The sequence below is a fragment of the Telopea speciosissima genome, chromosome 2 (assembly GCF_018873765.1).
Source record: "Telopea speciosissima isolate NSW1024214 ecotype Mountain lineage chromosome 2, Tspe_v1, whole genome shotgun sequence".
NCBI classification, from domain to species: domain Eukaryota; kingdom Viridiplantae; phylum Streptophyta; class Magnoliopsida; order Proteales; family Proteaceae; genus Telopea; species Telopea speciosissima.
Window position 1 is genome coordinate 17,224,920 of NC_057917.1, and position 24,569 is coordinate 17,249,488.

The following is a 24,569-nucleotide window of genomic DNA, read 5'->3' on the forward strand; positions in this document are numbered from 1 at the left end:
AACTTCAATGGAAGTTTGCTTTCACAAAACTTCATTGCTTCATTCTTATCTACCAAATAAGGGATAGGGTTTCCTATTAGGGCAATGTAAGAAGGAATCTACACACTACAACCAATGAGGGGTTGGAAAATGGTATCACCCATATGAGTCCACATGGTCAAAATAATAGAGAGAAATGTTAGTGTGGGTCTCATTGTTTATTATGTGAATGAGGGTATAAAGAAATATGTACAAGTATAGTAATTTTTCCCACACACAAATTCAGTTTCTTGACCAAAAACCCATTTGTCTTAAATGTCAACAATTACCACATGGAAACATAAAAAAGGGTCCAAATTTTGTTTATAGATAGACCTTTAGGTCCCTTACTCACATGTCAAGTATTGGATTTACCACATGGAAAAAAGAGCTAATTTGAAAATCAAAGATGAGGAGAGAGTGCACAATAGTTGTTAGAAACATAGTCTCGTACAATTAACACATGCTTTATCATAATCTTGTGCGTTGTATGATGTGATTAAGTATTAATTGTAAGGACAAAGGTTCTTTGAGCCACCAGGGTAACCTATACCCTCTTACAAATATTTGTATTCACTTTTTTTCGGGAAGAGAGATAAATTAATTAGATTTTATATAAGGAGGCGCAAGCAATGCCGTTGGCTCAAGTACACTTTTCCTTTGTTGTTATATTGTATTTTATTTTAGTTTGGAGGTTTCTTATGATAATTGTATTCTAAATGCTATTATCATGTTTGTTTAACGATATATATGCATATTGCATAGTTAATATATGCCCCTATATTTTGCTTCCAATCTTTTAGAGAACAACCATATTAAACACATGTCGTATTATTACCATGTGTGTTTTGTTTATGATTGTTGCGGCGAAATCTGAGTTTATGTCCACTTGGCTAAGCTAACCTGCATAAGGAGACAACACTGACAAAGGAGTGTTGGCCTGAACCGATTAATATGCCCTAATGCCTAAGTCAGATCTCTGCAATAGATAAAATACTCAAATCCAAATAATAGGAAGTGAGAAGGACCATTTTACCTGGGATAGACGTTGCTATTTATAGGGTTGAGATGATAGATCAATATATGATTTCCCAGATTGGAGATGGTTGGGGGTGTCCCATATAGTGGTAGGTGTCATCTCTAGAGAGCGACACCTATTGATCCGAGAGTCACATGGATGGTGTGACCTTAATTGATGTTATACTCTGGTCAGGTTAACTTACTGTATGAGTCTTTTTTTGCTTGTGGCTCAAGTACTAGGGTTTGTCTGATGTGTCCGCCGATCGTGACTGGCTTAAAGTTGTGTGCTAACTGAAATATGTGTGAGCTGTCTGAGTAAATTGGGCCGACTCTCAACTTCACTCTCCTGGTCAACTCGGTAATTAGTGCCGGGGCGACTTATTCGGGTTTATGTCTAATATCCGATTTGAGTGCTGGTTACGACACAATTGGGTTCGCCCAGGGTTTGTATGGTTTAGTCCGGGTTGGGCCACTGGTTTAGCCATCCCTTTGACTTACAACATGTCATTCGGTGATTGGTTGGACACAATGTGGTTCATTAATGACAAAATATTGCAACTTAAGTCCGTTTAATAATCATATGTATTTGTACTCATTTTTTTGCCAAACTTGTATTTACCAACTATGTTACATGTTTTGCTGTCATTTTACATCAACTATATTTTCAATCTTCCATCTAAACACTTCAATTTGAGAAGTCCTAACGTATTTCAATTTGGCTTCATTTAGTTTCAAATAGAAGGAAGGGAGATCGCTTTTGAAAACAAAAAAAGTAAAAGTTTTATAATCACAATTGTGTAATCTACATAAAACTCTTACCAAAATTGGTAAATATATGTTTCATATACAAGGATTTTGATAGCAAAGTAAAGTGAATTTTCAATAATCAAATTTGGTATTTTATGTAGTTAATTACACTGAGGGTGTCAAAAGTGAACCGAAATTTAGCGTTTAAAGCCAAACTAACCCAAAATTAATCATTTTGATTTTGATTTTGACTATTAATATTCAATTTGGTCGTAAACAAAAAAACCTCCTGTTCTAAACCAATTTTAAAACTAATAAACCATATAAAACCAAAAATCAAATAAACCGTAAACTGATAAAACCGAACCTTGGTTTAACCATAAATAAAACAAAAACTATAGAAACCATAAACTAATAAATCAAATATAAATGGTACCAAACTTTAGTTAACCCAATACAAAACCAATACACGCGTAAAATTTTCAATTTTGAAAGTTCAGATTTTTAGTGTGTTATTTTTGGTTGAATTTATAAATTATAGTAGTTTAAGTTTTTAAGGCATCCCTATGATTCTTTAAGCTATCCCAATGACATCTTCCTCAATATTATTATAGAACTTATAGAATCAAATTCAAACCGAAACCAAATTCACCTAGATGATCAAATTGAATTCAAACTAGATAATCAAAACTAAAATCAAATTGAAAAATTGAATAACTGTCGAATGGTATAAATAGTTTGGTTTTAGTTTATAACTATTGGGAAAAAGGTGGGACACGTCATCTGTTGTCAGGTTACCCAACTATGTGTCTGTTTCTCTCCCCACCCTCTGTAAAATGATATATTCCTACGCAACCCATCCTGTGTTTCTAATTAATGCATGCCACTAACTTGCGAAAAGTGAGCAGCGTGCCCATCCCTAGCCCCTAACCCCTAACCCCTAACCCCTCACCCCTAACGTCTTGCCCCGAAAAAAAAACCTATTTCATTGAGAATCAAACCGAAACCCAGCCAATAAACGCTCTTTTAGTAGTAATCACATGATTATGAATTATGATAGGCACTCAACAAAAACAAGAAAAAAGAGGGATGGGGTTGGGGGAGGCTTTCACTAATTATTCAATGGTTTAGATTAGCCACATCAGATCTCCACTAGGAAGAAAGATTCTGTTGTAGTTATTTCTCTCAACGTTCCTCCGCTCTGTGAAATAGAGAGTAGAGACTGAAGAGACTCAGACTGCAAGTGGGACGAACAAATAGTAGAACCCACAAACGGTAATCCTCTCCCCCTTTTATTCTTTCTCTCTCTGTGCAAATTGCGATGAAAACCCTAGTGGTATAGACCATGATTTATGCCTTCCCTCCTGTTTTAGAGTTGGGGTTTTGTTGCTTGTTTCTAATCCGAAAGCTCTAAGCTCTCTGGCTTCTCTCCCGATTGAAAAAAGACATCACTTTCCTCTCCTCTTCTTGCGGCTGCGAACTTGGAGTGCCCACTGCCCAGGTATGCGACCTTCTCCTCTTCTTCTTCGTTTTCTTTCTGCATTTCCCCTCCCACACAGAGAGAGAGAGAGAGAGAGAGAGAGAGAGAGAGAGAGAGCAATGTACACAAACTGCTTGTTACTAGGGCTCTATCTATCGGTTATCGGTTGTTGTTCTTACTAATGGGCACTACAGGCTTTCTCTCAACCTCCACCCTTACAGAGTGTCTTCGTTTATTCTTTGTCAATCAAATCTGTCATTAGTTCATTACTGCCCAATTCTCTAGATACTCTTCTTTTTTAGTATGTGAGGTTCTTTACCCACTTTTGCTTCTACTCCTTTTGTTTTTGACGGAATTTTGTTGTTGTAAATCAGTGTAAGAGTATAAATTGGAGATTTTTCGTGTACTATAATAGATTCAAAGGATCTTACCCCGTTTGAAGCTGTTGTGGTTTTTCATGCTTAAATGAGATTAATATTTTGGCAAAAATTTTAGTTCCACCTGTTTATTGTTGAGTTTAATTAGGTGTCTGTGAAAGACCCATTTGGGAATTTGTTTGAATTGATGAATCCAGGGTTTCATAAATCTGCTCGTCTCCGTGTATTTTCATTATTTGAATTCGTTTCAATTTGTGGGTTGGAATGGACAGAATCAGAATCCTTCGAATTGGAAAACTAGGATCTGTAACAAGTGGGAGATGACTGGGTACTGCCCATTTGGAAGCAAGCTCTTTTAAGTCCACTGTTTGTTTTTCATATCCTTGATTCATTAAGCTTGTTATTTGAACATCACTATATCAATATGGACTCAATCTACCTTGCAGATCCTAGATTAAATAATCTCTTTGACATGATATTGATCCTCTGCTTGTGTGAGGGATGGTTTGTGAAGTTTATCACTTTGGTGAGGCCTGGTGAATGGGTTAATTTGTATAGATTTGCATATATTCCATGTGGCTGCATGAATGTTGATTGAAGAAAGCATTGTTTTGAATACTATCTTTATAGACGTTAAAGCAATGATCTTTCAATCTAGTTATCTAGGTTGATATGTAAGTATTTTGTATCTGCAAGGAAACATTGTACAGGTAGATACCAAACAGACACAAACTCTGTCTCCTTGACAATCATCCCCTCTGGCCAGGGATGTGATTTAGGATCTTCAGAATTCAAAGTAATTAGGGATTTAAGATGTAATTTGGTTTGAGGACATGGTTCAGACGTTGGTTGTTTTATGAATTCAGATGTTTATGGTTGTTAGATTGAAAAATCAATATGGTAGGTTAAGTCATTAGGGTATCAAGAAAATGCCTAAAAGGGCAGAATCTGATTAAAAGTCGAAATAGGTGGTTGTTATACAGAGATTGATTTATCTTGGGTTCTTTAGGTTGATTGATTTTTTTTCCCCAGTGATTGGTTAGTAATGGATGATGGTTGCAGTTTTGATTGGTCAGTATGGATGATGATTGCAGTTTAATATTTCACCACGGGGAGAGATTTTGAATCTGAGATTCAGAGATTAAGGTTGTCTATGGATAGACAATCCATGCCCAACATATTAGGAAGAAATAGGAGGAGATGAGAGACAACAGCTCACAAACGTGAGGGCTGTTTGTACACACCAGAACTCGGGACTGGGGAAGATAAAACCAGAGATAAAAGGAGAAGAATGGAGAAAAGAGGGGTAACAATGATCGACCAACTCGACCAGCAAAGCACGCAAACACTAAACACCGTGAGCATACTCGATTCAATCTCATTTCCATTCAATATTCAAGTCTGTGGTTCATGATTTTGATCTTCCTCTTCAATTGTTTTTTTCTTGTTTGGTTCAATACATATGAGAACATTAGGAACGGTTGAATGATCTTTCCCCTTGTAGTTCAGGAACGATCCCAAGAACAGTTTCAGAACAAGTTTACCAAACGCCCAACAGTAGGTAATGAATGATCTTTCAATGAAGAAACAGTAAAAGATCATTTTGTTGAAGAACAACGTTCCCAGAACGGAATCGTTACCAAACGGGCCCTAATTGTTTTTTCTAACCTGGCAGTTCTTGTGAAACTCTCTTTGCCAGATAACTTCCTTTTTTGATTCCCATGTAAATGGTTGAATACATATGGCATTGAGTTTATGGATCTTTGTTAATCTGTTGTACTTGACTTCACTAAGGAATTACCTTCCTTATATAAAAATCGAAAGAGTCCAAGTGACGGAAGAGATTGTTGGAGAAATGCTAGTCTCTCTCTCTCCTTCATTATATCCATATGTTGGGTTTGAAGTCTGAACCTCGAATACATTTCATGGAGAGGTGAAGTATTTTAAAAAATCATTCTCTGCAGACAAACACTGTTTGTGCCTTTCTAATTTCAAAAGCCGCTTGCTATGTTGGTAAATGTTATATACAAACAATTTTTTGTTTTACAAACAGAAAAAAAATGTCTCTCTCTTTTTTTTTTGTGGGGGGGGGGGGGGTGAGATTTGAGTTTCTTTTCATAACTTAATGATTATGGAAAGAAAATAAATTGATACATATTTGAGACCCGCGTAAACAATTTTGTAAAAATAGAGTTTTGGATATATAGTATTAATTTTCATATGGAGATGTTGGAGCTGGTTTCCATCACATTACCAAATGACATTTTGGTTGGGCTCAAATTTGGTGGACATGCTAAATTTCAGACATGTTGAGAGTTCTAAAACTCATTGTGAGCATTTAAAACAAGTTTGGAAATCTGGGGAATTAGGTTTGAACAAGAAATAAGTATATGAATGGCCATATGATTGAGATAACTACTAAATTTAGGTGGAATATCCAGTGTCTCTCCCATTCATCCAATGGTTAGTCTGCCAAATCATGACTCCATGTGGCAAAAGAATGCTAGGCGTAATGAAACGACCCAGATTAAGGGGTATGATGGAAATATATATATATATATATATATATATATATATATATATATATTTACTTTATTATGATAAATGTGTAATGCTTTGACTTACTTTGTAATCCTTCTTGTGTCCCAACACAGTACTTGTAATACCTACTATGCTCCATTCTAATAGCAAACAATTTGTAATGTACCTAATTAAATGATCAACTATCACAGGCTTACAGGGCTAGAAGCGACGGACACTTGATTTGCTTGCTGACTGAGGGAAAGCAGCTCTTCCTCACCTCCCTTAGTGCCTCTTTTTTCTCTCAAATCACTCTTTGTCCTCTTTTTGACAGATCAGCTAGCTAGAGTTTTCAACATTTTGTAAGGACAAGGTGTGGTTTCTCTTCTCTCCTTCATTTGATGGTGGGTAAAATATGTGAATTTTCCTATCTTGTAAAATATGACATATGCTCATATGTGTAATATCTTTTCATAATTATGCAATAATTCATGCAAATTACTGTCGAATAGTATGCAAAATTGCTAACCCTTATTGAAACTCAAACAGTAGGTAGAAAGACCTAACCGGACCCTAACATTCAAGCTGGGTTGGTCCTTTGGGCTAGTTATTGCCACTGCTGCAAGCCTGCTATGACAATAGGAATCAGATATTGGAAGCCCCATATTGGACATCCACAGTTCCATATGACCTGCAGAGAGACAACATGACCTTGATTGGTGCAGGCCTGATTTTCTATGGTGATTCTTTTGGAAATTGGAAAACATACTTTGATCTTACAAAAAATGATCCTCTCCATAAATGATCATTTAGGGATGTAAACCATTCCTACGAGGGAGTCTTACCATGAGTGATCTTTTCAGAATATGAGGAAGGGTTCCTGGGAAAACTTGCTCTAGAAATATATATATAACTAAAACACTTGAGAGGACCAAAACTTTGGATATATATAAATAACTAAAACACTTGAGAGGACCAAAACTTTGGCAAATGCGATCCTGAGAGAGAATAAAGAATCCCCCAAGTGCAAAGAAGTGATACCAAACATGCTTCCATCGCACAACCTTTGTTTTTTCCCCTCTTGTAATGGTGGACGAAAACTTGCAACTGGAGTAGCGATTGCCACTCATTCAGTCAAGATTCTTACTTAAACTTACCTGGTTTTGGTGGGACCTTTTTTTTTCATCGCCTTAGTTATGCAGGAGTTATCTAAGATGCCAAAATGGCTAGGATTAGCTCCACAGACTGATAGATCTGATTTTATTTATGGGGGCAGAATTAGTCTTAAAAGAATTTAAATCCGGTCGTTCTAGCTGTTAGAAGGTGGTGTCAATTAGGATTTTGATTTCAAAATATTCTATTGGGTAAATTACACCTGAGGTACCCAATGTTTAGAAAAGGACACTTGGGGTGCCTCATATTTCAAAAGTGAAATTTAGGGTACCTTATGAACTGTTTTTGTTCACATATCTAATGTTTTTCCAAATTTCCCCCCACCTCATCCTCCCCCCACCCCCATTTGCAGCATCGCCCACTTTCGCTGCACAACTCGAGCCCACGTCCTCTGCAACACCTGTACCCACCCCTACCCCTCTACCTCTCCCTCTCCACAACCCCTTCCCCTTCCCCACCCCTTTGCAACCGTCCTCCACAACCCACACTACCCCCTCTGTTCTTCCTCTCCCACCCCCACCCCTCTCAACAATCACCACCCCATCCCCCTCTCTCGTGTTCCCCCTCCAGCACCCTCCCCTTCCCTCCCTGCTCCACCATGCTCCTTGTAAACCCACCCCCACCCTTGTTGCAATCATAGTTGTTAAGGTGTCGCCTAGGCGTCCAGGCGCCTTGGACGCCTTGGGTGCCTTGTTGGTGTCGCCTTGAATTTGGACCCTCTCCAACGCCTTGGATCGCCTAGATGCCGTGACAACTATGGTCGCAATCCCCCGCCCCACCCCTGTCCCCTCCTACCCCTTGTCGCAATCCCCCTAACTACATGTCATTGGTTCTACTTTCAAAATAAAAATCATTCCGAATTAAATGGAAGCATCAATTGAGAAGTAATCTTCTTTGGCATTAGCCATTAAAGCGATGTTATCATTTTCCTTGTGGAAGAGGACGATTAGCATAAAAAAAGGGGGGGTTGGGACAGGTGGGGGCGGGAATTGCGACAGGGGATGGGAGGGGGATTGCAGGGAGGATGATGGGGGTAGGGAGGGGAGTGTCCGAGCAGGGAAGAGGATGGGGTGGGGTTGTAGGGGAGGGGAGGGGAGGGGAGGGGAGGGGTTGGTATCCGTCAACATCTAGGATTCCTCAAACAATGTGATATCTCATATCGGGTAAATCCGTAACCCTTCCTCCTCTTACTAAGACAACAAAATGTTCTTGTGAATTATGGCCGATACAGGTATATAAGTAGTGAGTTCAAATCCAAATGTTAACCGTACGTTAACAACTTTACGTAAGGCAAGAGTTTTTTTTTTTTTCCTCTTGGGGGGGTTGATATTGGAAAAGTTGACAAATATGTCACCCTTATCGTCATTCTCCAGAACCGTACATGATAATTTTACCTCATACGGTTCCTCGTTCAATTATTTCGAAGTCATTGGATCTTTTTCCTTGTTTGAGAATCTCCTCCCTTCTTCCACTCCGTTCCGAAGAGTAACTGTGATCAATTCAGTCACATTTTCATGTTCCATTTAGGGTTTCTCTTTGGCCAATAGGTACTGTAACTCCTTATTCTATATTCCATCGAACTTCCATTATGTAGCTGTTGCACAACTCCTTATTTATGTGGGAGCCATAAATGTCTTAATCGTATTTGCTGTGATGTTCATGAATGGTTCAAAATATTGAAACGATTTCCTTCTTCGGACCGTTGGAGATGGGGTCACTTCAATGGTTTGTACAAGGTGGAAGGGGGATTGCAAGTAGCATGGTGGGGTGGGGAGGGGAGTGTGCGAGCAGGGAAGGGGGTGGAGCAGGGTTGCAGGGGGAGGGGGTTGGGGAGAGGGAGGGGTGGGGTGGGAGGTTGTGGAGGGTTGCAAAAGTGTGGGGGTGGGGATGGGAGTTGCAGAGGGGTTGGGCGCAAGTTGCGCAGCTGGAGTGGGGCGGTGGCTTAACTTGGGGTGGGGATGGAGGGGTAAAATTGGAAATATGTTTGATTTGTAAACAAAACAGTTTACAAGGTACCCCAAGTGTCCATTTAAACATGAGGTACCTTAGGTGTAATTTGTCCTATTTTATTTTATGATGATAATATACATAATTAGCAAGTAAGTCAAGTTAGGGTCCTAATCTTGGACGTTATGTTAGTTGTTTTGTTTAGTATCTTGTTTAAAGGGAGTGGCTCTTTTCATGCCCAATGTTGCCAAAATGCTAGTTCCACGTCCAAATTTTGTGGTGTTACTAGATTATCCTTTTGTATGTTGAAAATCTCCCACCTTTTACTTCCCTCAATACCAACTGTTTTCTCTCTCTCCCAAATCTACCCACCTTGCAACCACCTTTCCTCTGATCGAGGGGAACAAGATCGTTTTGCCATTGAAATAATTTAGAATGGATAATGAGGTGGTAAAAATTGATGAGACGGAGATTCCGCAAAGTAATGTTTTAGGTATCTGGGCTCAATCATAAATAAAGAAGGTGATATAGAGGATGATGTTTCACAGAGAATTAAAATAGGATGGATGGAGTGGAGAGGTGTGTTCGGAGTGTTGTGAATTGTGATCGATGTATTCCTTTAAGACTTAAAGGGAAATTTAATCGGATAGTCAAACGATCGGCTATGATGTATGGTGTGGAATGTTGGGCAATTAAGAAGTATCATGTAGATAAATTCAGTGTAGCAGAGATGAGGATGTTGAGATGGATGTATGGCAAAACTAGGAAGGATAAAGTAAGGAATGGTCATATTAGAGTTGATTTGGGAGTAGCTCTGATATATGATAAGCTATGAGAAAGTTGTTTGAGGCATAGTTATCAAGGCGTCGCCATGGTGTCTAGGCTCCTTGTTCGCCTTGGGTGCCATGGCGGGCGCCTTGCCGCCATGGCGGTGTCACCTTGAATTTTGACCCTCTAAAACGCCATGGTCGCCTTCCCACCTTGATAACTATGGTTTGAGGTGGCATGGCCATGTTCAATGGAGGCTTTTGGATGCTCTAGTACAGAGGAGTGAGTTGATTCAGATTCAAGGAACTAAAAGAGCCAGGGGAAGAGCTAAAATGACCCTAGGAGAAGTGCTGAGGAAAGACATGCATAGCTTAGGCCTGTATCAAGTATGATCTTGAATAGAGCTGATTGGAGGGCAAGGATCCATGTAGCCGACCCCATTTAGTTGGGATAAGGCTGAGTTGTTGTTGAATCCACAAAATGCAATAGTCTACCACTATACCCCATAAGCTAAAGATAGAATGATTATTTGAAAGGGGGAAGGATTTTTTTGCCACTATTAGAGCTGATTTGGGAGTAGCTCTGATACATGGTAAGATATGAGAAAGTTGTTTGAGGTGGCATGGCCATGTTCAACGGAGGCTTTTGGATGCTCTAGTATGGGAATTTTTATCACCTGCGGTTCCCCTGCCCGGTACTGTTCCCTAGTGCCTCTAATAAAAGGGGGTGGACCCCACCCGGGCAGTGTGTTCGGTCAGGGGGTGGAATGGTCATTTCAGCCCCCCCTATGAGAGGAACCGCACAACCGTACCGGTCAACAAACCTCAGGGGATAAAGGTCCAGAGGAATGAGTTGATTCAGATTGAAGGAACTAAAAGAGCCAGAAGCAGACCTAAAATGACCCTAGGAGAAGTTAGGAAAGACATGCATGGCTAAGGCATTGTATCAAGTATGAACTCGAATAGAGCTGATTGGAGCCTTGGAGGGCAAGGATCCATGTAGCCGACCCATTTAGTTGGGATAAGGCTGAGTAATTGTTGAATCCACAAAATGCAATAATCTACCACTCTACCCCATAAGCTAAAGATAGAACAGTTATTTGAAAGGGGAAGGATTTTTTTGCCAATATCTGGGTGTGAAAGTGTTCTCCAAAGACTTGAATGTTCACGCCAGAGTTCAAGGATGGAGAGAGCACTTTTGCCAAGCCTGCAGCATAGTGACCAGGCACCACCTTCCCTTAGTAACAACGATTATGATGAATTCCTGTAAAGAATCTTGTCAAATCAATTTGACTGCTGTTAAAAGTTAAAACTCAGAAAAAGTTGATAAACCAAAATCTCGCCATGATAGAGCTTTATAGTTGTTTCTTGAATCATCACCATTCTTTCATGCTCCCTTTTATGTATAAGATTGTAGGGACTTAATTGTAATGCTATAGATTCTTTCATGATTCAGCCAGACCTTTGGATCAGAAGCAAAAGGCTTTGGAGCACATTGCTTTAGAAACTTTCGTCACTACTTAGTTCTTTGGTATAAGATTGCAGGGGATTTTCTTTGTGCTATTCATTTCTTGTATTGCTTTGCTTTGACATACACTTCAATGTAACCTTTGCTGTTGGTTCCATGTCGGATTTGATAGTGATGTTAATGTAGGAGTAATCTCAGATGTGTTTGATATGGTTTGATCTCAAAATCAAGGTTGTTCATTTTTTTTTTTTTGGTTAATAGAGAATACTGTAGTACCATGGGCCCAAACTATATGATGATTTTAAAATTAGAAGTTTAGTTTTGAATTTGTTTGTGGGGCCCAATGGTTAAACGTGTAGGGTAGTGGTGTTAGTTTTCTTTTGTTAGAAGTTTACTTAAATAGGGGGTCTGCCAAACTGTCCTAGTTGTGGGTTAGATGTGGAACTGTTTGTTATAGGTTGTTAAAAGGAAATTAGAGACTTACTAGAAAAGTTGATTAGTCTCTTCAAGAGTCCTAGATTTAGGAGATTTCGTTGGAATTTTTTTATAAATAGATTTAACCCGTCCATCGATTATGTTGATGGATTTAATTTTGTTGATTTTGGTAAGGGCTTAGTTGGACCTATATCTCTTCCTTTTTCTCCATTCTTCAATTTGGTAATAGGAATTCTCTCTCTCCTTATCTCCTCTCTCTCCCTCTAATTATCTTCTCTCTTCATCAACCCATTGACAACCCTCTCTTCCCTCCTTCCTTCCATCGTCTGATCATTTAGATCTTAATATTAGGAGTTAATTTCCTACACAATATCCATCAACCTCTCATATTTAGCTAGTTTATTCCTTTTCTTTAAATCTGGAAAATCATATTTGATTTCTGTTGATATTTTCCCTCAAATCCTAATCATTAAATCTGAGATCAGATCTGAGCAATCATAGCCGTTAGATCTGATTGGTAGGTCTAGGAAATATCATCCCTTGAAACAGAATCTTGGTGATTGGCTGATTGGCTCATCACCTGCAGATCCGTCTTGATTGATCATTGATCTGCTCAGATGCTTTCAAAACCTTGTAACACTTGGAATTTCGTCGGTTTGGATTTTGAAACCTTGTTTTCCTCCCCTGTTATTGTGTCTTGCAATACAAGTGGATGATTGTGTTATTGGCTTTATGAAGTTCGATTCTAATAGAAGTTTGAGAATTGCAGCTTATATATAAATGAGAGGGAAGCTTTAGTCTTGGATAAAATCTCTGAGACATTCTTTGTCAGTTTTTAGAATTTAGATTGCTTTTTGTCATCTGTTTAGGAGGTGAAAATTGTTCCAAGATTAGTTCCAAATAAATTCGAAGGGTAATAATCAATAATGTCCATTCCATATATTCCTTTCCCACCCACCTAATGTAGTCCTAGATTGGTAGGAGACCAACTAAGAGCCAGTACACCAGGATCTGATATGAACTGGTAGTCCGAATAGGGCAAAATATGATTTTTGGTCAAAATTAGGGTTAGGGTTTGAGGTGTTGGTTATGCTAGGCAGGTGTGGGTCTATCAGTGAAGGTTACATTAAGTTTTTTTGGAGGAATGTGTGTTGGAATGAATTGGCTGCAAGTTAGGTTTAGGGTTTTGGGTTTTTGAAAGGTGGAAGATGATGGCATCTAGGGTTTATAATAACAGGAAATCAGGTGGTTGAATGGGCTTAAAGTTAGGGTGGAGGGGAATATATGCTGAAAGTTACGGTTAAATCAGATGGTTAAATGACTTAAATCTGGAGTTATGGAGGTTTCGTAGTAGAGATAGGAGAGAGGGGTAAAAGGGTAATTTCCAAAAATTTGCTGGGTAGATGGTAAAAATTTGTATCGAGTCTCTCTTAGGGTTTGAGGCAGATTCAATCAAAATTTTAGCAGGTTCTAACAGTTAGATTTGGCTGGGTAGAATTCTCACGAAAACCACCTTGCATGTGACCTTTTTGAAGGGAAGAAGAGTAGTTGCAGGTTTTCAGTTCTAGACTTGTGGATGAAGAACAGATGGGATCAGACTTGGGGTGATGTTGTAGACTTGAACAATGCTTGATGATGTAGAATCACTCTTGAAATCAGAACTTGGATATAGAACTTGAACGTAACAACAATGGAGAAAACAAATAACCAATTTGGACCACCCGGGCTTCCCACCGCAAGGTGTCAATCGGATCAAACACCGATTCCTTCAAACGATCCACCCAGGCTTCACACCGCTAGGTGTTGATTGGATCAAACACCAATCCCAGCAGCCTTGATCAAACACAAGACAAAAATCTTCAATGGAGAAAAAGAGCAGCAACTAGCTTTTCATTAATCAAAATTCGTGTTCAATGTTTGCCCCCCTTACAACCTTATATAAAAGACTCGTAAATGGACTCCTACACTAAAAAGGAAGGGTCTAACCTAATCCTTAACCTATTAGGTAACCTAAACTGACTAGGAAAGTGAAATAACAAAGGAAATAGATTCAAAACATGGCTGGACTAATAGAGTCCTAATCCAGCCCAGCTTAAATAATAATTAAATAGTCACATGACCACTTAACCAAGTCACATGATCACTTAAGTGATCACATGACCACTAACCAAATAAAAAGAAATCTACTAACTAATCCCGTATGTAACCTTATTACCCAGAGTTTAGGCCCATAAATGTGGCCTATTACGTTGAAAACCCATGGATCAAAGGCCCAACATGTATATAACTAGCAAGATTGGGCGTGAAATAACTGCTCCCCTGTTTAGAGTAGTCTTTTTAATTTGTGTTATCTTTCTCAACACGATGGAGAGTGAAGCAATCCACTTCACTAGGACTTTTTTGCCCATGATTTCATTTATATTATTCAATATATTGAGGGTAGAATACTAATTTTACACTAATAAATTGCACCAAACCCTATGGTCCCTTTCCACTTGGCTCCCCTTTGCCCTCTGCAACTCCCCCCCTCTCTCTCTCTCTCTCACCCGTCCACTTCAAATCCCGCAGCAACCCCTCTTCCTTGCTTTCTCCCTCCCCTCCTCCACTCTATCTCCCCAGCTCCCTGCAGCAGCCCCTCCCCGCCACCTGTTGTGCTCCCTCCCTACTTTGAGCAACCCTGCCAGAAAGCCCACTCACACCCCCTACTGCCTTCCTCTGCCCCGTGAACCCTCAGACCTCTGCCTCTCACATCTGTGCCCCTCGACCTCTGCCTCCCCTCCCCCAATTCGAAACAGAAATCTAATGAGACACCGAAATCAAAATCTCCAAATCCACCAGAGTTGTAAATCAGTCCCCTCTGTCTCCTACTCGCTCCTCTCCTCTTCTCTTCTAAAGCTCTAGTTTGACCACGGATTGACGAATCCACCACAGTCCGGTCACCGGCGAACAATGAATACACCACTATAGTCTGTTCAGACATCATGTAAACCCCCAGTGCCTCTCTCCATCTTTAACTATTTGACTATTTTAACAGATTTCTTGCTTCAAATGGGGGGAGTTGTTTATTCTGAGTTCTCTGGAAGTCCGGCCGGCCACTCATCTGTTCAGGAAGCCATCCTGTTCCCCCACTCTCTCTTGGTCTCTCTGTCTTTAAGCATCGAAGTGGGGCTCGTAAAATCCCCCACTCTCTCTTGGTCTCTTCTATTTTTAGGCTTCTACGGCTGCTTCCATCCCTTCTTTCTTTCTTTACCAGAATTTTGACTGCCTCCGACAAATTGAGATCTCTTTTCTTCCTTCTTCGCAAGTTGCAGCGTGACTAAACCCGTAATGAATATGTACAATCAACTTTCAATTGGGATCCCTACCTGGGATTGTATCCACATGCAATATTAGATATATCAGGAATCCCCTTCTATACTGTTTCTGAATACCGAAAACCTACTTATATGTTAATCTCACAACTGTAAACCGAAAAATTTCTCAGAGGAGTATAAAATCTTTAAAGGCCTTCAAAAAAACATTACTGCTCTAATTTTTCGTGCATACAAAACTTCTGCATACTGTTCTCTTTAATAATATTGGAAATACAAAAAGAGAGTTCATGGGTACTGAAACAATGCCATTACCAGGGAGTGATTTACACCAGCCCTCTATGGTTGGGAAAATCCACTAGAATTGTAGAGGCTGCCTGAGACGGATAATCATCCTCTGTAGATGTTTTGAACACAGAAATGCTCCAAACTCCAAAGATGGACACATGATAGGCAAAGAGGGAGGTAGATTGAAAGGGATGAAGAGAGGAAGATTCAAGAATCAAGAGATGGACAGAGGAGCAGGTTGGGAGAGAGGGCACCATTACGACTGGCGGATTCATCCACTGTTGTTGTCGGATGCAAGAGAGAGAGAAAGGACTTGTTGAGTTCTTCCTACAAGATTCTATTAGAGGTGAATTTACTGAATTTACCCTTCATTGCAATTCACCAAAATGATTTAAGAGGGTAGGGAAAAATATAGTGGCAGTTAAGATTGTTCAATTGGATCAATTGGGCCTTAGAAGACTTTATTTTGGCCATGGTTGAGTTCTATAGACCTTAGGCTTCTTATTTTTGGGTTTGTTGATGTAATGGGCCTAATTTATAAGCCTATACAATGGGGATAGTGTTAGTACATGGGATTAGTAGTTAAAATGAGTGTTTAAGTTTGATTAGGATACTTAGTAGCTAGATAGAATTCTGTTTTGAGTTTATTTACTTTATTGAGTGTATTAGAGTGATTAGGAGTCCTTTTATGAGTCAAATTAGGAATTTTAGAAGGTCTATATATATATCTATATATATATATATATATATGTAATACATCTCCCATCAATTAGAGATGATTTGAATAAAGAATGAGTTTTTGTAAAGAGTTTTGGTGCTGTTGAGCAGTGCATACGAGATTGGTGTCCAAAATCTGATTTCTTCTCTTCTTCTTTCTCCCAAGAAGATCGATCTCACTCTCTTTTCTCCCCTTCCATGTATCTTATTTCTTCCCTTGATAACGAAGTTGCTTCCTTCATCTCAGACATAGTTCAAGAACTTGCGAGATCTCGTTTTTTTGAGAAGTCGAGTCGAGTTGGTATATGAGTTAAAAAACTACACTTTCTCAGTCGAGATCTCGGCCCGAGATCTCAGGTCGACTCAGATCTCGACCCATCTACCTCTTTAAAGTCACATAACTCGATCGAGTTTTGTCCAAAAGCTGTTTTCTTCCCCATTTGAAGGCTGTGACTCATTTTAGCTCTGGATTTGAAGTTGTAACCTGCGGGAGAGTTGGTTCAACTGCACATTTGAAGGATTCAGCTACACATCTTCAAGATTCATCTCAAAGGGGGGACTATATGCAACAGTGCAGCAACACTATATCATGGGAAGACTATGTGGCACTACTGGGGAGTGAATACTTGATTCAAACTCAGTTTATGTGATGATAGTTGTAACTTGTAACATTGTTAAACAGTTTGATGTAACACTTTAACATTTCTAATGCTTATTTAAGTTGTTTAGCTATTAATTGAATGTTTTGCTTGCTTTCTATTTTTAAATTATGTGTAGAGTAGGGTATTTTAGTACTTTAAAGTTTAAACCATGCTTCATAGTGACATATAGAAGGACCCATTTAATTTTGGGTCTAAAAATAAGTAAACTTCCCCCTTGCAATAGTGGAGTTTGATAATTTGTTTATTGGGTATTTTAATTTGTTTATTGAGTATTTGCTGGTTACCAAAATTAACTGTGATAAGCTAAGGAAGCTCTCTCACCCCCCCCCCCCCCAAAAAAAAAAAAAAAAAAAAAAAATTCCGGACCACCTATTTCAGACTGGTTAGTTGTTCTTTCTTTCTCCCTTCCTTATATTTCCTGTTTTTTCTCTTTACTTCTTCCATCTATTCTTTTGAGATCTGAATTAGGTCCTATTTTTTCTTACCCTTCGACACCATCTTATTTCCTCATCTTTATTCCTTTAATTTCTCTTTCTCCACCTCCCAACGATACCCACCATTTTACCCATCTATTCCTCCATCGATTGCCCATATCTGTTTTTATTTTTGTTCCATAGTTTAAAATCTGAAATTTTACATTCTTCTATTATATCATCAGATCTCAAACTTAAGTCTTAATCAGATCTGTCCTTCGAATCCTTCCTCGATTTCTTGGGATTTGGGCCCATACCTGCAGGCTGATCTGATTTGACTGCTTCACTCAGTGTAGCCTCTTTTAGGTTGTATCTTTTTTATTATTTGATTTCACAATAAAATCTGTTAGCTCTTAAAAAAAGGACTGCAAATCTCTTCATGATATTTGAGTTTTGAACACAGCTTCTCTGGACTCTCTTGTTTAAACCATGGAGTCAGGAGCCTCACTGGGCGTTTGGAACAGCATTCAGCCAACAGGTTTCACCAGTAGGTCAAGCCATTGCAGACAGAGAGAACTTTCAAAGTCACATCCTTCTCTGAATGTGTCATATCATACGTCCAAAGATTTTTCTTGCAGAATTTGCTCTTGCAGAGCCACGCCAAAAAATAGCAGTGTCTCCATTGCGGAGGTGATTTATTCGAAGAATGCTTATGCTGTATAAACAAGCTGAATTCCTTGTTTCATTCAATTCAACTCATTTTGGTCTGTCCTGGAAGAAAATAGTTCAAGTTAATATGAATTCATTTCTGAGTTTTCATGTTTCAGAGGAAGATGCCTGTAGAATGTTCCAGTGATTTAGACCTCTGCAGTTTAACGGCTTTATCTCCTTTGGATGGTCGTTACTGGGGAAAAATCAAAGATTTAGCTCCCTTTATGAGTGAATTTGGTCTAATCCGCTTCCGTGTACTGGTTGAGGTATGTTTTTGAATTCACCTTCCTGTTGTGTCTACTAATCTTCTTGGAAATTTATTCTTCTGTGGTGGCATTTGAATTTTGAACCCATTGTCTCCATTAGGATTAGTGACTTGTATGGATGGCTGTGCAGGGAAAACATTGTATCACCTTTTGCCTATAATTAAATGTACATGGCCAACTTATGCCATTTGACACTTGTAGGAATTAGTGCTTACTTCCAGTTCACATACATTTTTTGTTCTTAACTGTTATTATTTCATCATCATATTTGATCCATTTCTCTGGCAAGGGAATCTGCGTTGAGTACTTGTAGCGGGCTTTGGATCAACTGTTTTTTTCCAGTTACAGAGTTGTGTGATGCAGTTTCGGTCACCTAATAGATAGGTTTCAGAAACCAGTAGAAAGCCAGGTTCTCTGACTATGAGAAATTTCCAGATTCAAGAAAAATCCAATATCACAAGCTCATTAAGTTCAATAGAATCCAAATTCTGTTCAAAGGCTTATTTAATTAGGGAGAACAGAATCTTAAAATTTCTGATCAATCCTCAAGTTAGATTCTGAGATATGAGAAGTTCCTACTGAGGATAGGACACTCAAGAACTGGACTATAGAAGCAGAATTTGATCTCAGAAAAATAGCCACTTAGAATAGATGTATTGGAAAAATTAGATATGCAGGTATATTAGTAATAGAAGCATCAACAGTAATTGAAATCAGAAATTAGAAACAGAACTCTAAAAAGCGATTTTTTCAAGATGGTTAATGAGTCCTAAAATAGCTCAAACACTTTCAAGTTAAGCATTTTAGAATATGTAAAGTAAATCTTATTAAACTGGAAGTCCAATTCAACTCAAATTATTGCCCTAGTAAAATAGGCAAAATCTTTTGTGTCTTTCCAAATATATATTTATATATGTGCTCACACCACTTTTAATAGTTTTTTTTTGTTTTTTGAAATGTACTTAAGATTTTGAATACATCATTCTTTTTGGTTTGTATATTCTCTTTTTAACGTTTTTAAGATAAACATTAGCTTTTGATTAGGTAAATACCCCATATTCTATTCTAACATTGGATACTATAAAAGATGAAACTCTTTGACAAAAACAATCTGAAGCTACGTCATTCTTTTTATGTTTTTATGTTCTCTAGTATAATTTTTTTGGTATTTTATTATTTATTATTTTATCGATTTATAACTAAAATTTTTAAGGTCGCCTGGGATCTCTATCCAATCTAAACTTTCCTTTTTTTTAAGGAAGTTTAAGTATGAAAGGCTAACAAAGTTTAAGAATTGCCTCTTAAAGGTGATTTTGTGAAGGGAGAGGGATAGGATCACTGCCCGTGTGCGGTAAGCTAGCGGCGGCACCAAAAGGGGGCATGGGACGGAGTATCATATAAGAAGGGTAAGGGGGTCATTGCTAAGGGGGAAAAGAGAGATAGACAAGCGGTGTGCCCAGCCTTTTCCCTTTTGTGAAATAAATAAATGATTTTAGCTTGAGCTCTCTCCAATATTTCTCTTCACTGCTCGTGTAGAATTACAACCCTATTTATGAAGACCAAATAAAATGACTTCAGGACTCCTAAACCAAATATACAGTTATCCTTTTGAGTTATCTAAACAAAAACTAACTGAAATTGACCAAATACTTGCTATAAAAAACTCTGAATGACATAAACTAATGACTAACAATAAGACATAAAATTCTTAACCAAAAAGGACTTTTTCTAGACTAAACTAACCAACTTAACAGCACATGGGACCCACACAATCTTTTTTATATACTTAACCCCATGTACAAAATTACGACCCCAAATATGGCCTTATAGAAGATGCCCTTTACATCAAGAAATCCATAAATATAAGCCCTAGGCCCATAGAACCCATCCATGGGCCAAAATAAAGACTCATTAGGTCTAGTTGGACAATCTTAATTGCATCATTGAGACTTTGATATTCTGTTTTCTAATTATGTTAGTATTTATATTTTTGGTTTTTCTAGTTTAACTTGTTAACTAGGCTGTGTGGAATGTTGTCCATATTTGCCTTCTTTCTATACTATTTAAAAATGATATCATCCATGTAATATTGTATATGATAAGTTGTGTTCTTGTGAGTTACATTCATCATATTGTGGGAAGTTATTTAGATTCAAATTAACTTGGATTTATTCTCTTATAGATCAATTGGTTGATTAAACTTTCACAAATTCCAGAAATCACAGAGGTTCCAAGCTTCACAGAGGAAGCTCAAACTTATTTGAAGGGATTAATTGAGGGATTTAGTATGAATGATGCATTATCTATCAAGGAGATTGAGAGAAGGACTAACCATGATGTTAAGGCAGTAGAATACTTCTTGAAACAGAAGTGCCAGTCCCATCCAGAAATTGCAAAGGTTAGTATTTGTACATCCAGTATCGTGAGCTTCTGAAGTATCTTTCCGCTTTTGGGTTGAACTAAATTGGACTCCTACTAATGTGAATTTCCATTTCGAGTTACCCTTTATGGGTTGATTTATTCAGTTATTTGAAGTTTATGGTAATCAAATTATGATATTGCCTCTCTGTAGGTAATTGAATTTATCCACTTCTCTTGTACATCCGAAGATATCAACAACATGGCCCATGCACTGATGCTTAAAGAGACTCTTAATAAAGTGTTGCTTCCTGTCATGGGTGAATTGATTGAAGCAATATGCGTCATGGCAAAGGAGAATGCCCATATTTCTATGCTTTCTCGAACTCATGGGCAGGTATTTGAGCTATTTTTTTTTTTGCATGAGAAGATATTTTGTTTATTCTTATCTTCTGTCAATTGGTTTTTTATGGCTGTCATACTGAACTATTTCACTCAATGCATAAAATCAGCTTTTACCATCAAATGTATTGGCATGTATGACTTTATTCTTTTTCCGAAGGTTGTGCTTGGGTACGGCCTTTTTTACTTTGTTCTTTTTCCGTGTACATTATCCCAGACCCCGTAGTGGTGGGAGCCTCATGCACTGGGTACGCCCTTTGTTTTTTAAAAAAAAAATTGTGAATATGCAACAACAAAACAAAGACAATAAGAATTAGTGGCAGTCTAGGAATGACAAACCCAGCACTGTCTTAAGTCCACCCACAACAGGACATAAGGCTGAACTCTCATGAAAGATACTATGCCTTGTTTAGAAAGCTCATCAGCTAAGTTGTTGCTTTCTCTCGGCTTCCAGTGAAACATTTGCAAAATATGCCTAGTGAATTTCTTGTTTAATTAAATGAGTAACTCCCGAAGGTCAGTCTCAACAACAAAACAACAACAAACTCAGCCTTATCCCAATTTAATGGGGTTGGCTACATGGAGCTAAACAAAACAAGGTAGGAATAAAGAATGAAGAGATGGGAAAAGAGGTAAAGAGAAGAAAAATAAAAAATGACTAGTGAAAGATGGGAAATAAAGGAAAAATGAAGGATTGAAGATTGAAGATGAAAGAGGAAAGCAAGAGGAAAAGGCACAACCCAGCAAGTCATGAGAATCTCAGCTAAATAGGATCTGCTACATGGATCCTTGCCTTCCAATACGCTCTATTCGATGTCATACTTGGAACAAGACCTAGACTATTATGCGTGTCCTTCCTCACAAATTCTCCTATGGTCATTTTAGGCCTGCCACTAGCTCTTTTAGCATGCTCAATCGGAATCATATCATCCCTCCTTACTGGGGTGTCCCTAGGCCTCCGTTGGACATGACCATACCACCTTAAACGACTCTCTCGGAGCTTGTCATTGATCGGGGCAACTACCAAGTCAGCTAATGTAATCATTCCTTACTTTATACTTCCTAGTTTTTCCTCACATTCATCTTAACATCCTCATCTCTACTTCTCAATAAGATACTTCTTAACCGCCCAACATTTTTTATCATAGCTGGTCGTACAACAGTCCTATAGAACTTTCCTTTAAGCTTTAAAAGAATACGTTGGTCGCACAACACTTCGAACGCACCTCTCCACTTCATCCATCCCACTTTAATTCTGTGTGAAACATCCTCTTCTATGTCACCTTCTTTATTTATGATTGACCCCAGATATTTAAAATAGTCACTTTGCGGTATCTCTCTTTCCGCAATTCACACCATGTCGGTATCCATCATAGTATGACTAAAATTGCACAACATATACTTGATACTTCGTCTTCGTTCTACTAGTCTTAAAGCTACTTACTTGTTTCCAAGGTTAATCTCCAAAGCTCTAACTTAGCGTTAATCCCTGCTTTTCTCTCATTCACCAATATGATATCATCGGTGAAGAGCTTATACCTTGGGACCTTGTCTTGAATGCTCTTGGTTAGGTCATCTATAGTAAGCGCGAAAAGATAAGGGCTTAAGGATGAACCCTGATGTAACCCAATTGTAATTGGGAATTCCTTGCTATGACCTCCCGCAAATCTAATACTAGTTACCGTGGCCTCATACATATCTTTTATTATATCCACATTTATTTGATACCTCTCTCTTTACTAGAACATGCTGAATTAAATCTCTAGGGACTCGGTTATAGGTTTTTTCCAAGTCAATAAAGGCCATATGGAGATTCTTCTTGCTATCTCTATATCTTTCCATGAGCCTCCTCAATAAGTAGATAGTATCTGTCGTGGATCTACCTGGCATAAAACTAAATTGGTTCACCAAGATATGTGTCTCTCTTCTCAAACGGGCTTTAATAACCTTCTCTCCAATTTTTTATAGTGTGGCTCATAATCTTTATGCTTCTATAGTTATTGTAACTTTGGATATCACCTTTATTTTTATAGATCAAGACTACAATGCTTCTCCTCTATTCATCTGACATCTTCCTTGTGTTCATAATCCTGTTAAACAAATTGGTTAACCAATATACCCCACAACTTCCAAGGGTTTTCCACACTACTATTGGAATCTCATATGGGTTTGGTGTTTTTGCCTGCTTTCATCTTTCTCAAGGCTTCTTAAACTTCCGTCACACTAACTTTTCGTATATATCTATGACGTGTGGTATCTTGTTGAATAATGTAATCGTCCTAATTATTTATTCTCGACCTATCTCCATTTAGTAGGTTACAAATAAACTCTCCCATCTCTTCACATTGTCCTCATCTCTTAACAACACTCTTCCATCATCACCCTGGATATATCTCACCTGGTTGAAATCTCTACTCTTCCTTTCTCTCATCTTTGCTATATATATATATATATATATATATATATCGTTTAAGGTGGTATGGTCATATTCAACGGAGGCCTAGTGACGCCCCAGTAAGGAGGAGTGATGTGATTTCGATTGAAGGAGCTAAAAGAACTATGGGCAGACCTAAAATGACCATAGGAGAAGTGGTGGGGAAGGACATGCATAGGCTAGGGCTTGTTACAAGTATGACCTCAGACAGAGCCTATTGGAGGTCAATGATCTATGTCGTAGACCCCATTTAGTTGAGATTCTCCTGACGGGCTGGGCTATGCCTCTCTCCTCTTACTATCTTTCATCTTTCATCGTCCATTTTTCTATTTATTGCTCATCTTTCATTTGTCCTTTCCCTTTTTTTTTCCTGGTTAGAACTCTGTTTTCCATATTTTGTTTTATTTGGATCCATGTAGCCGACCCCATTAAGTTGGGATATGGCTGAGTTTGTTTATATATATATATATATATATATATATATTCCCCCCTTCTTTTGTGTTTAGGTTGATATAGAGATCCTCATATTTCTTCGCCCTAGCCATCCCCAGTCCCTACAATCTTCCTATCATCATAATACCTCTTTTTATCCTTTGTTTCTTTAGTCCTTTGCCATCTCTTAAAACACTTTTTCTTGCTCCACCACCACGTCTCTCTAGTGGCCTGACAATTACTCGTCACTTCCCCTAGCACATCTTTGGCAACCCTCTTAATACAAGTCATCGTCTCGTTCGACATCATATTGGTGTCTCCCTTAAAGTCCCACTTTCCTTGTTTGACCACATTATCAGTAAATGTCCTCAGGAGTTCCACTTTTAATCTCCACTACCTTATCTTAGGGTATATAGGTCCCCTCCTCCTACCTTTCTATACACTGAGGCACATATTCCGGACCACCAATCTATGTTGGGTGGTTAGGCTCTCCCTTGGGATAACCTTACAGTCCTTGCACCTCATTCTGTCTGCCTTTCTTATTAGGATGAAGTCTATTTGGCTGGTATGATTCCTACTTTTATAGGTAACTAAGCGTTCCTCTCTTTTTTCGAAGGAAGTGT

General features: G+C 38.5%; 1 protein-coding gene across 3 annotated transcripts in view; it reads left to right on the top strand.

Annotated features, from left to right (window-relative positions):
* The first annotated feature begins 5,450 nt into the window (after positions 1 to 5,450).
* The window catches only part of LOC122652678 (adenylosuccinate lyase-like), a 42,220-nt gene continuing 23,101 nt past the window's right edge, over positions 5,451 to 24,569 (top strand). The window contains exons 1-6 of one of the 3 annotated variants that reach the window (XM_043846483.1): positions 5,451 to 5,499; positions 12,926 to 12,929; positions 17,807 to 18,033; positions 18,171 to 18,320; positions 20,503 to 20,718; positions 20,893 to 21,075. In XM_043846483.1, the coding sequence (XP_043702418.1) occupies positions 17,833 to 18,033; positions 18,171 to 18,320; positions 20,503 to 20,718; positions 20,893 to 21,075 (750 nt within the window). In that variant the 5' untranslated portion in view covers positions 5,451 to 5,499; positions 12,926 to 12,929; positions 17,807 to 17,832. Of the gene's footprint in view, positions 5,500 to 6,511; positions 6,536 to 12,114; positions 12,122 to 12,925; positions 12,930 to 17,806; positions 18,034 to 18,170; positions 18,321 to 20,502; positions 20,719 to 20,892; positions 21,076 to 24,569 lie in introns of those variants that run through there. The other 2 variants (XM_043846486.1, XM_043846484.1) reach the window with 2 other exon arrangements.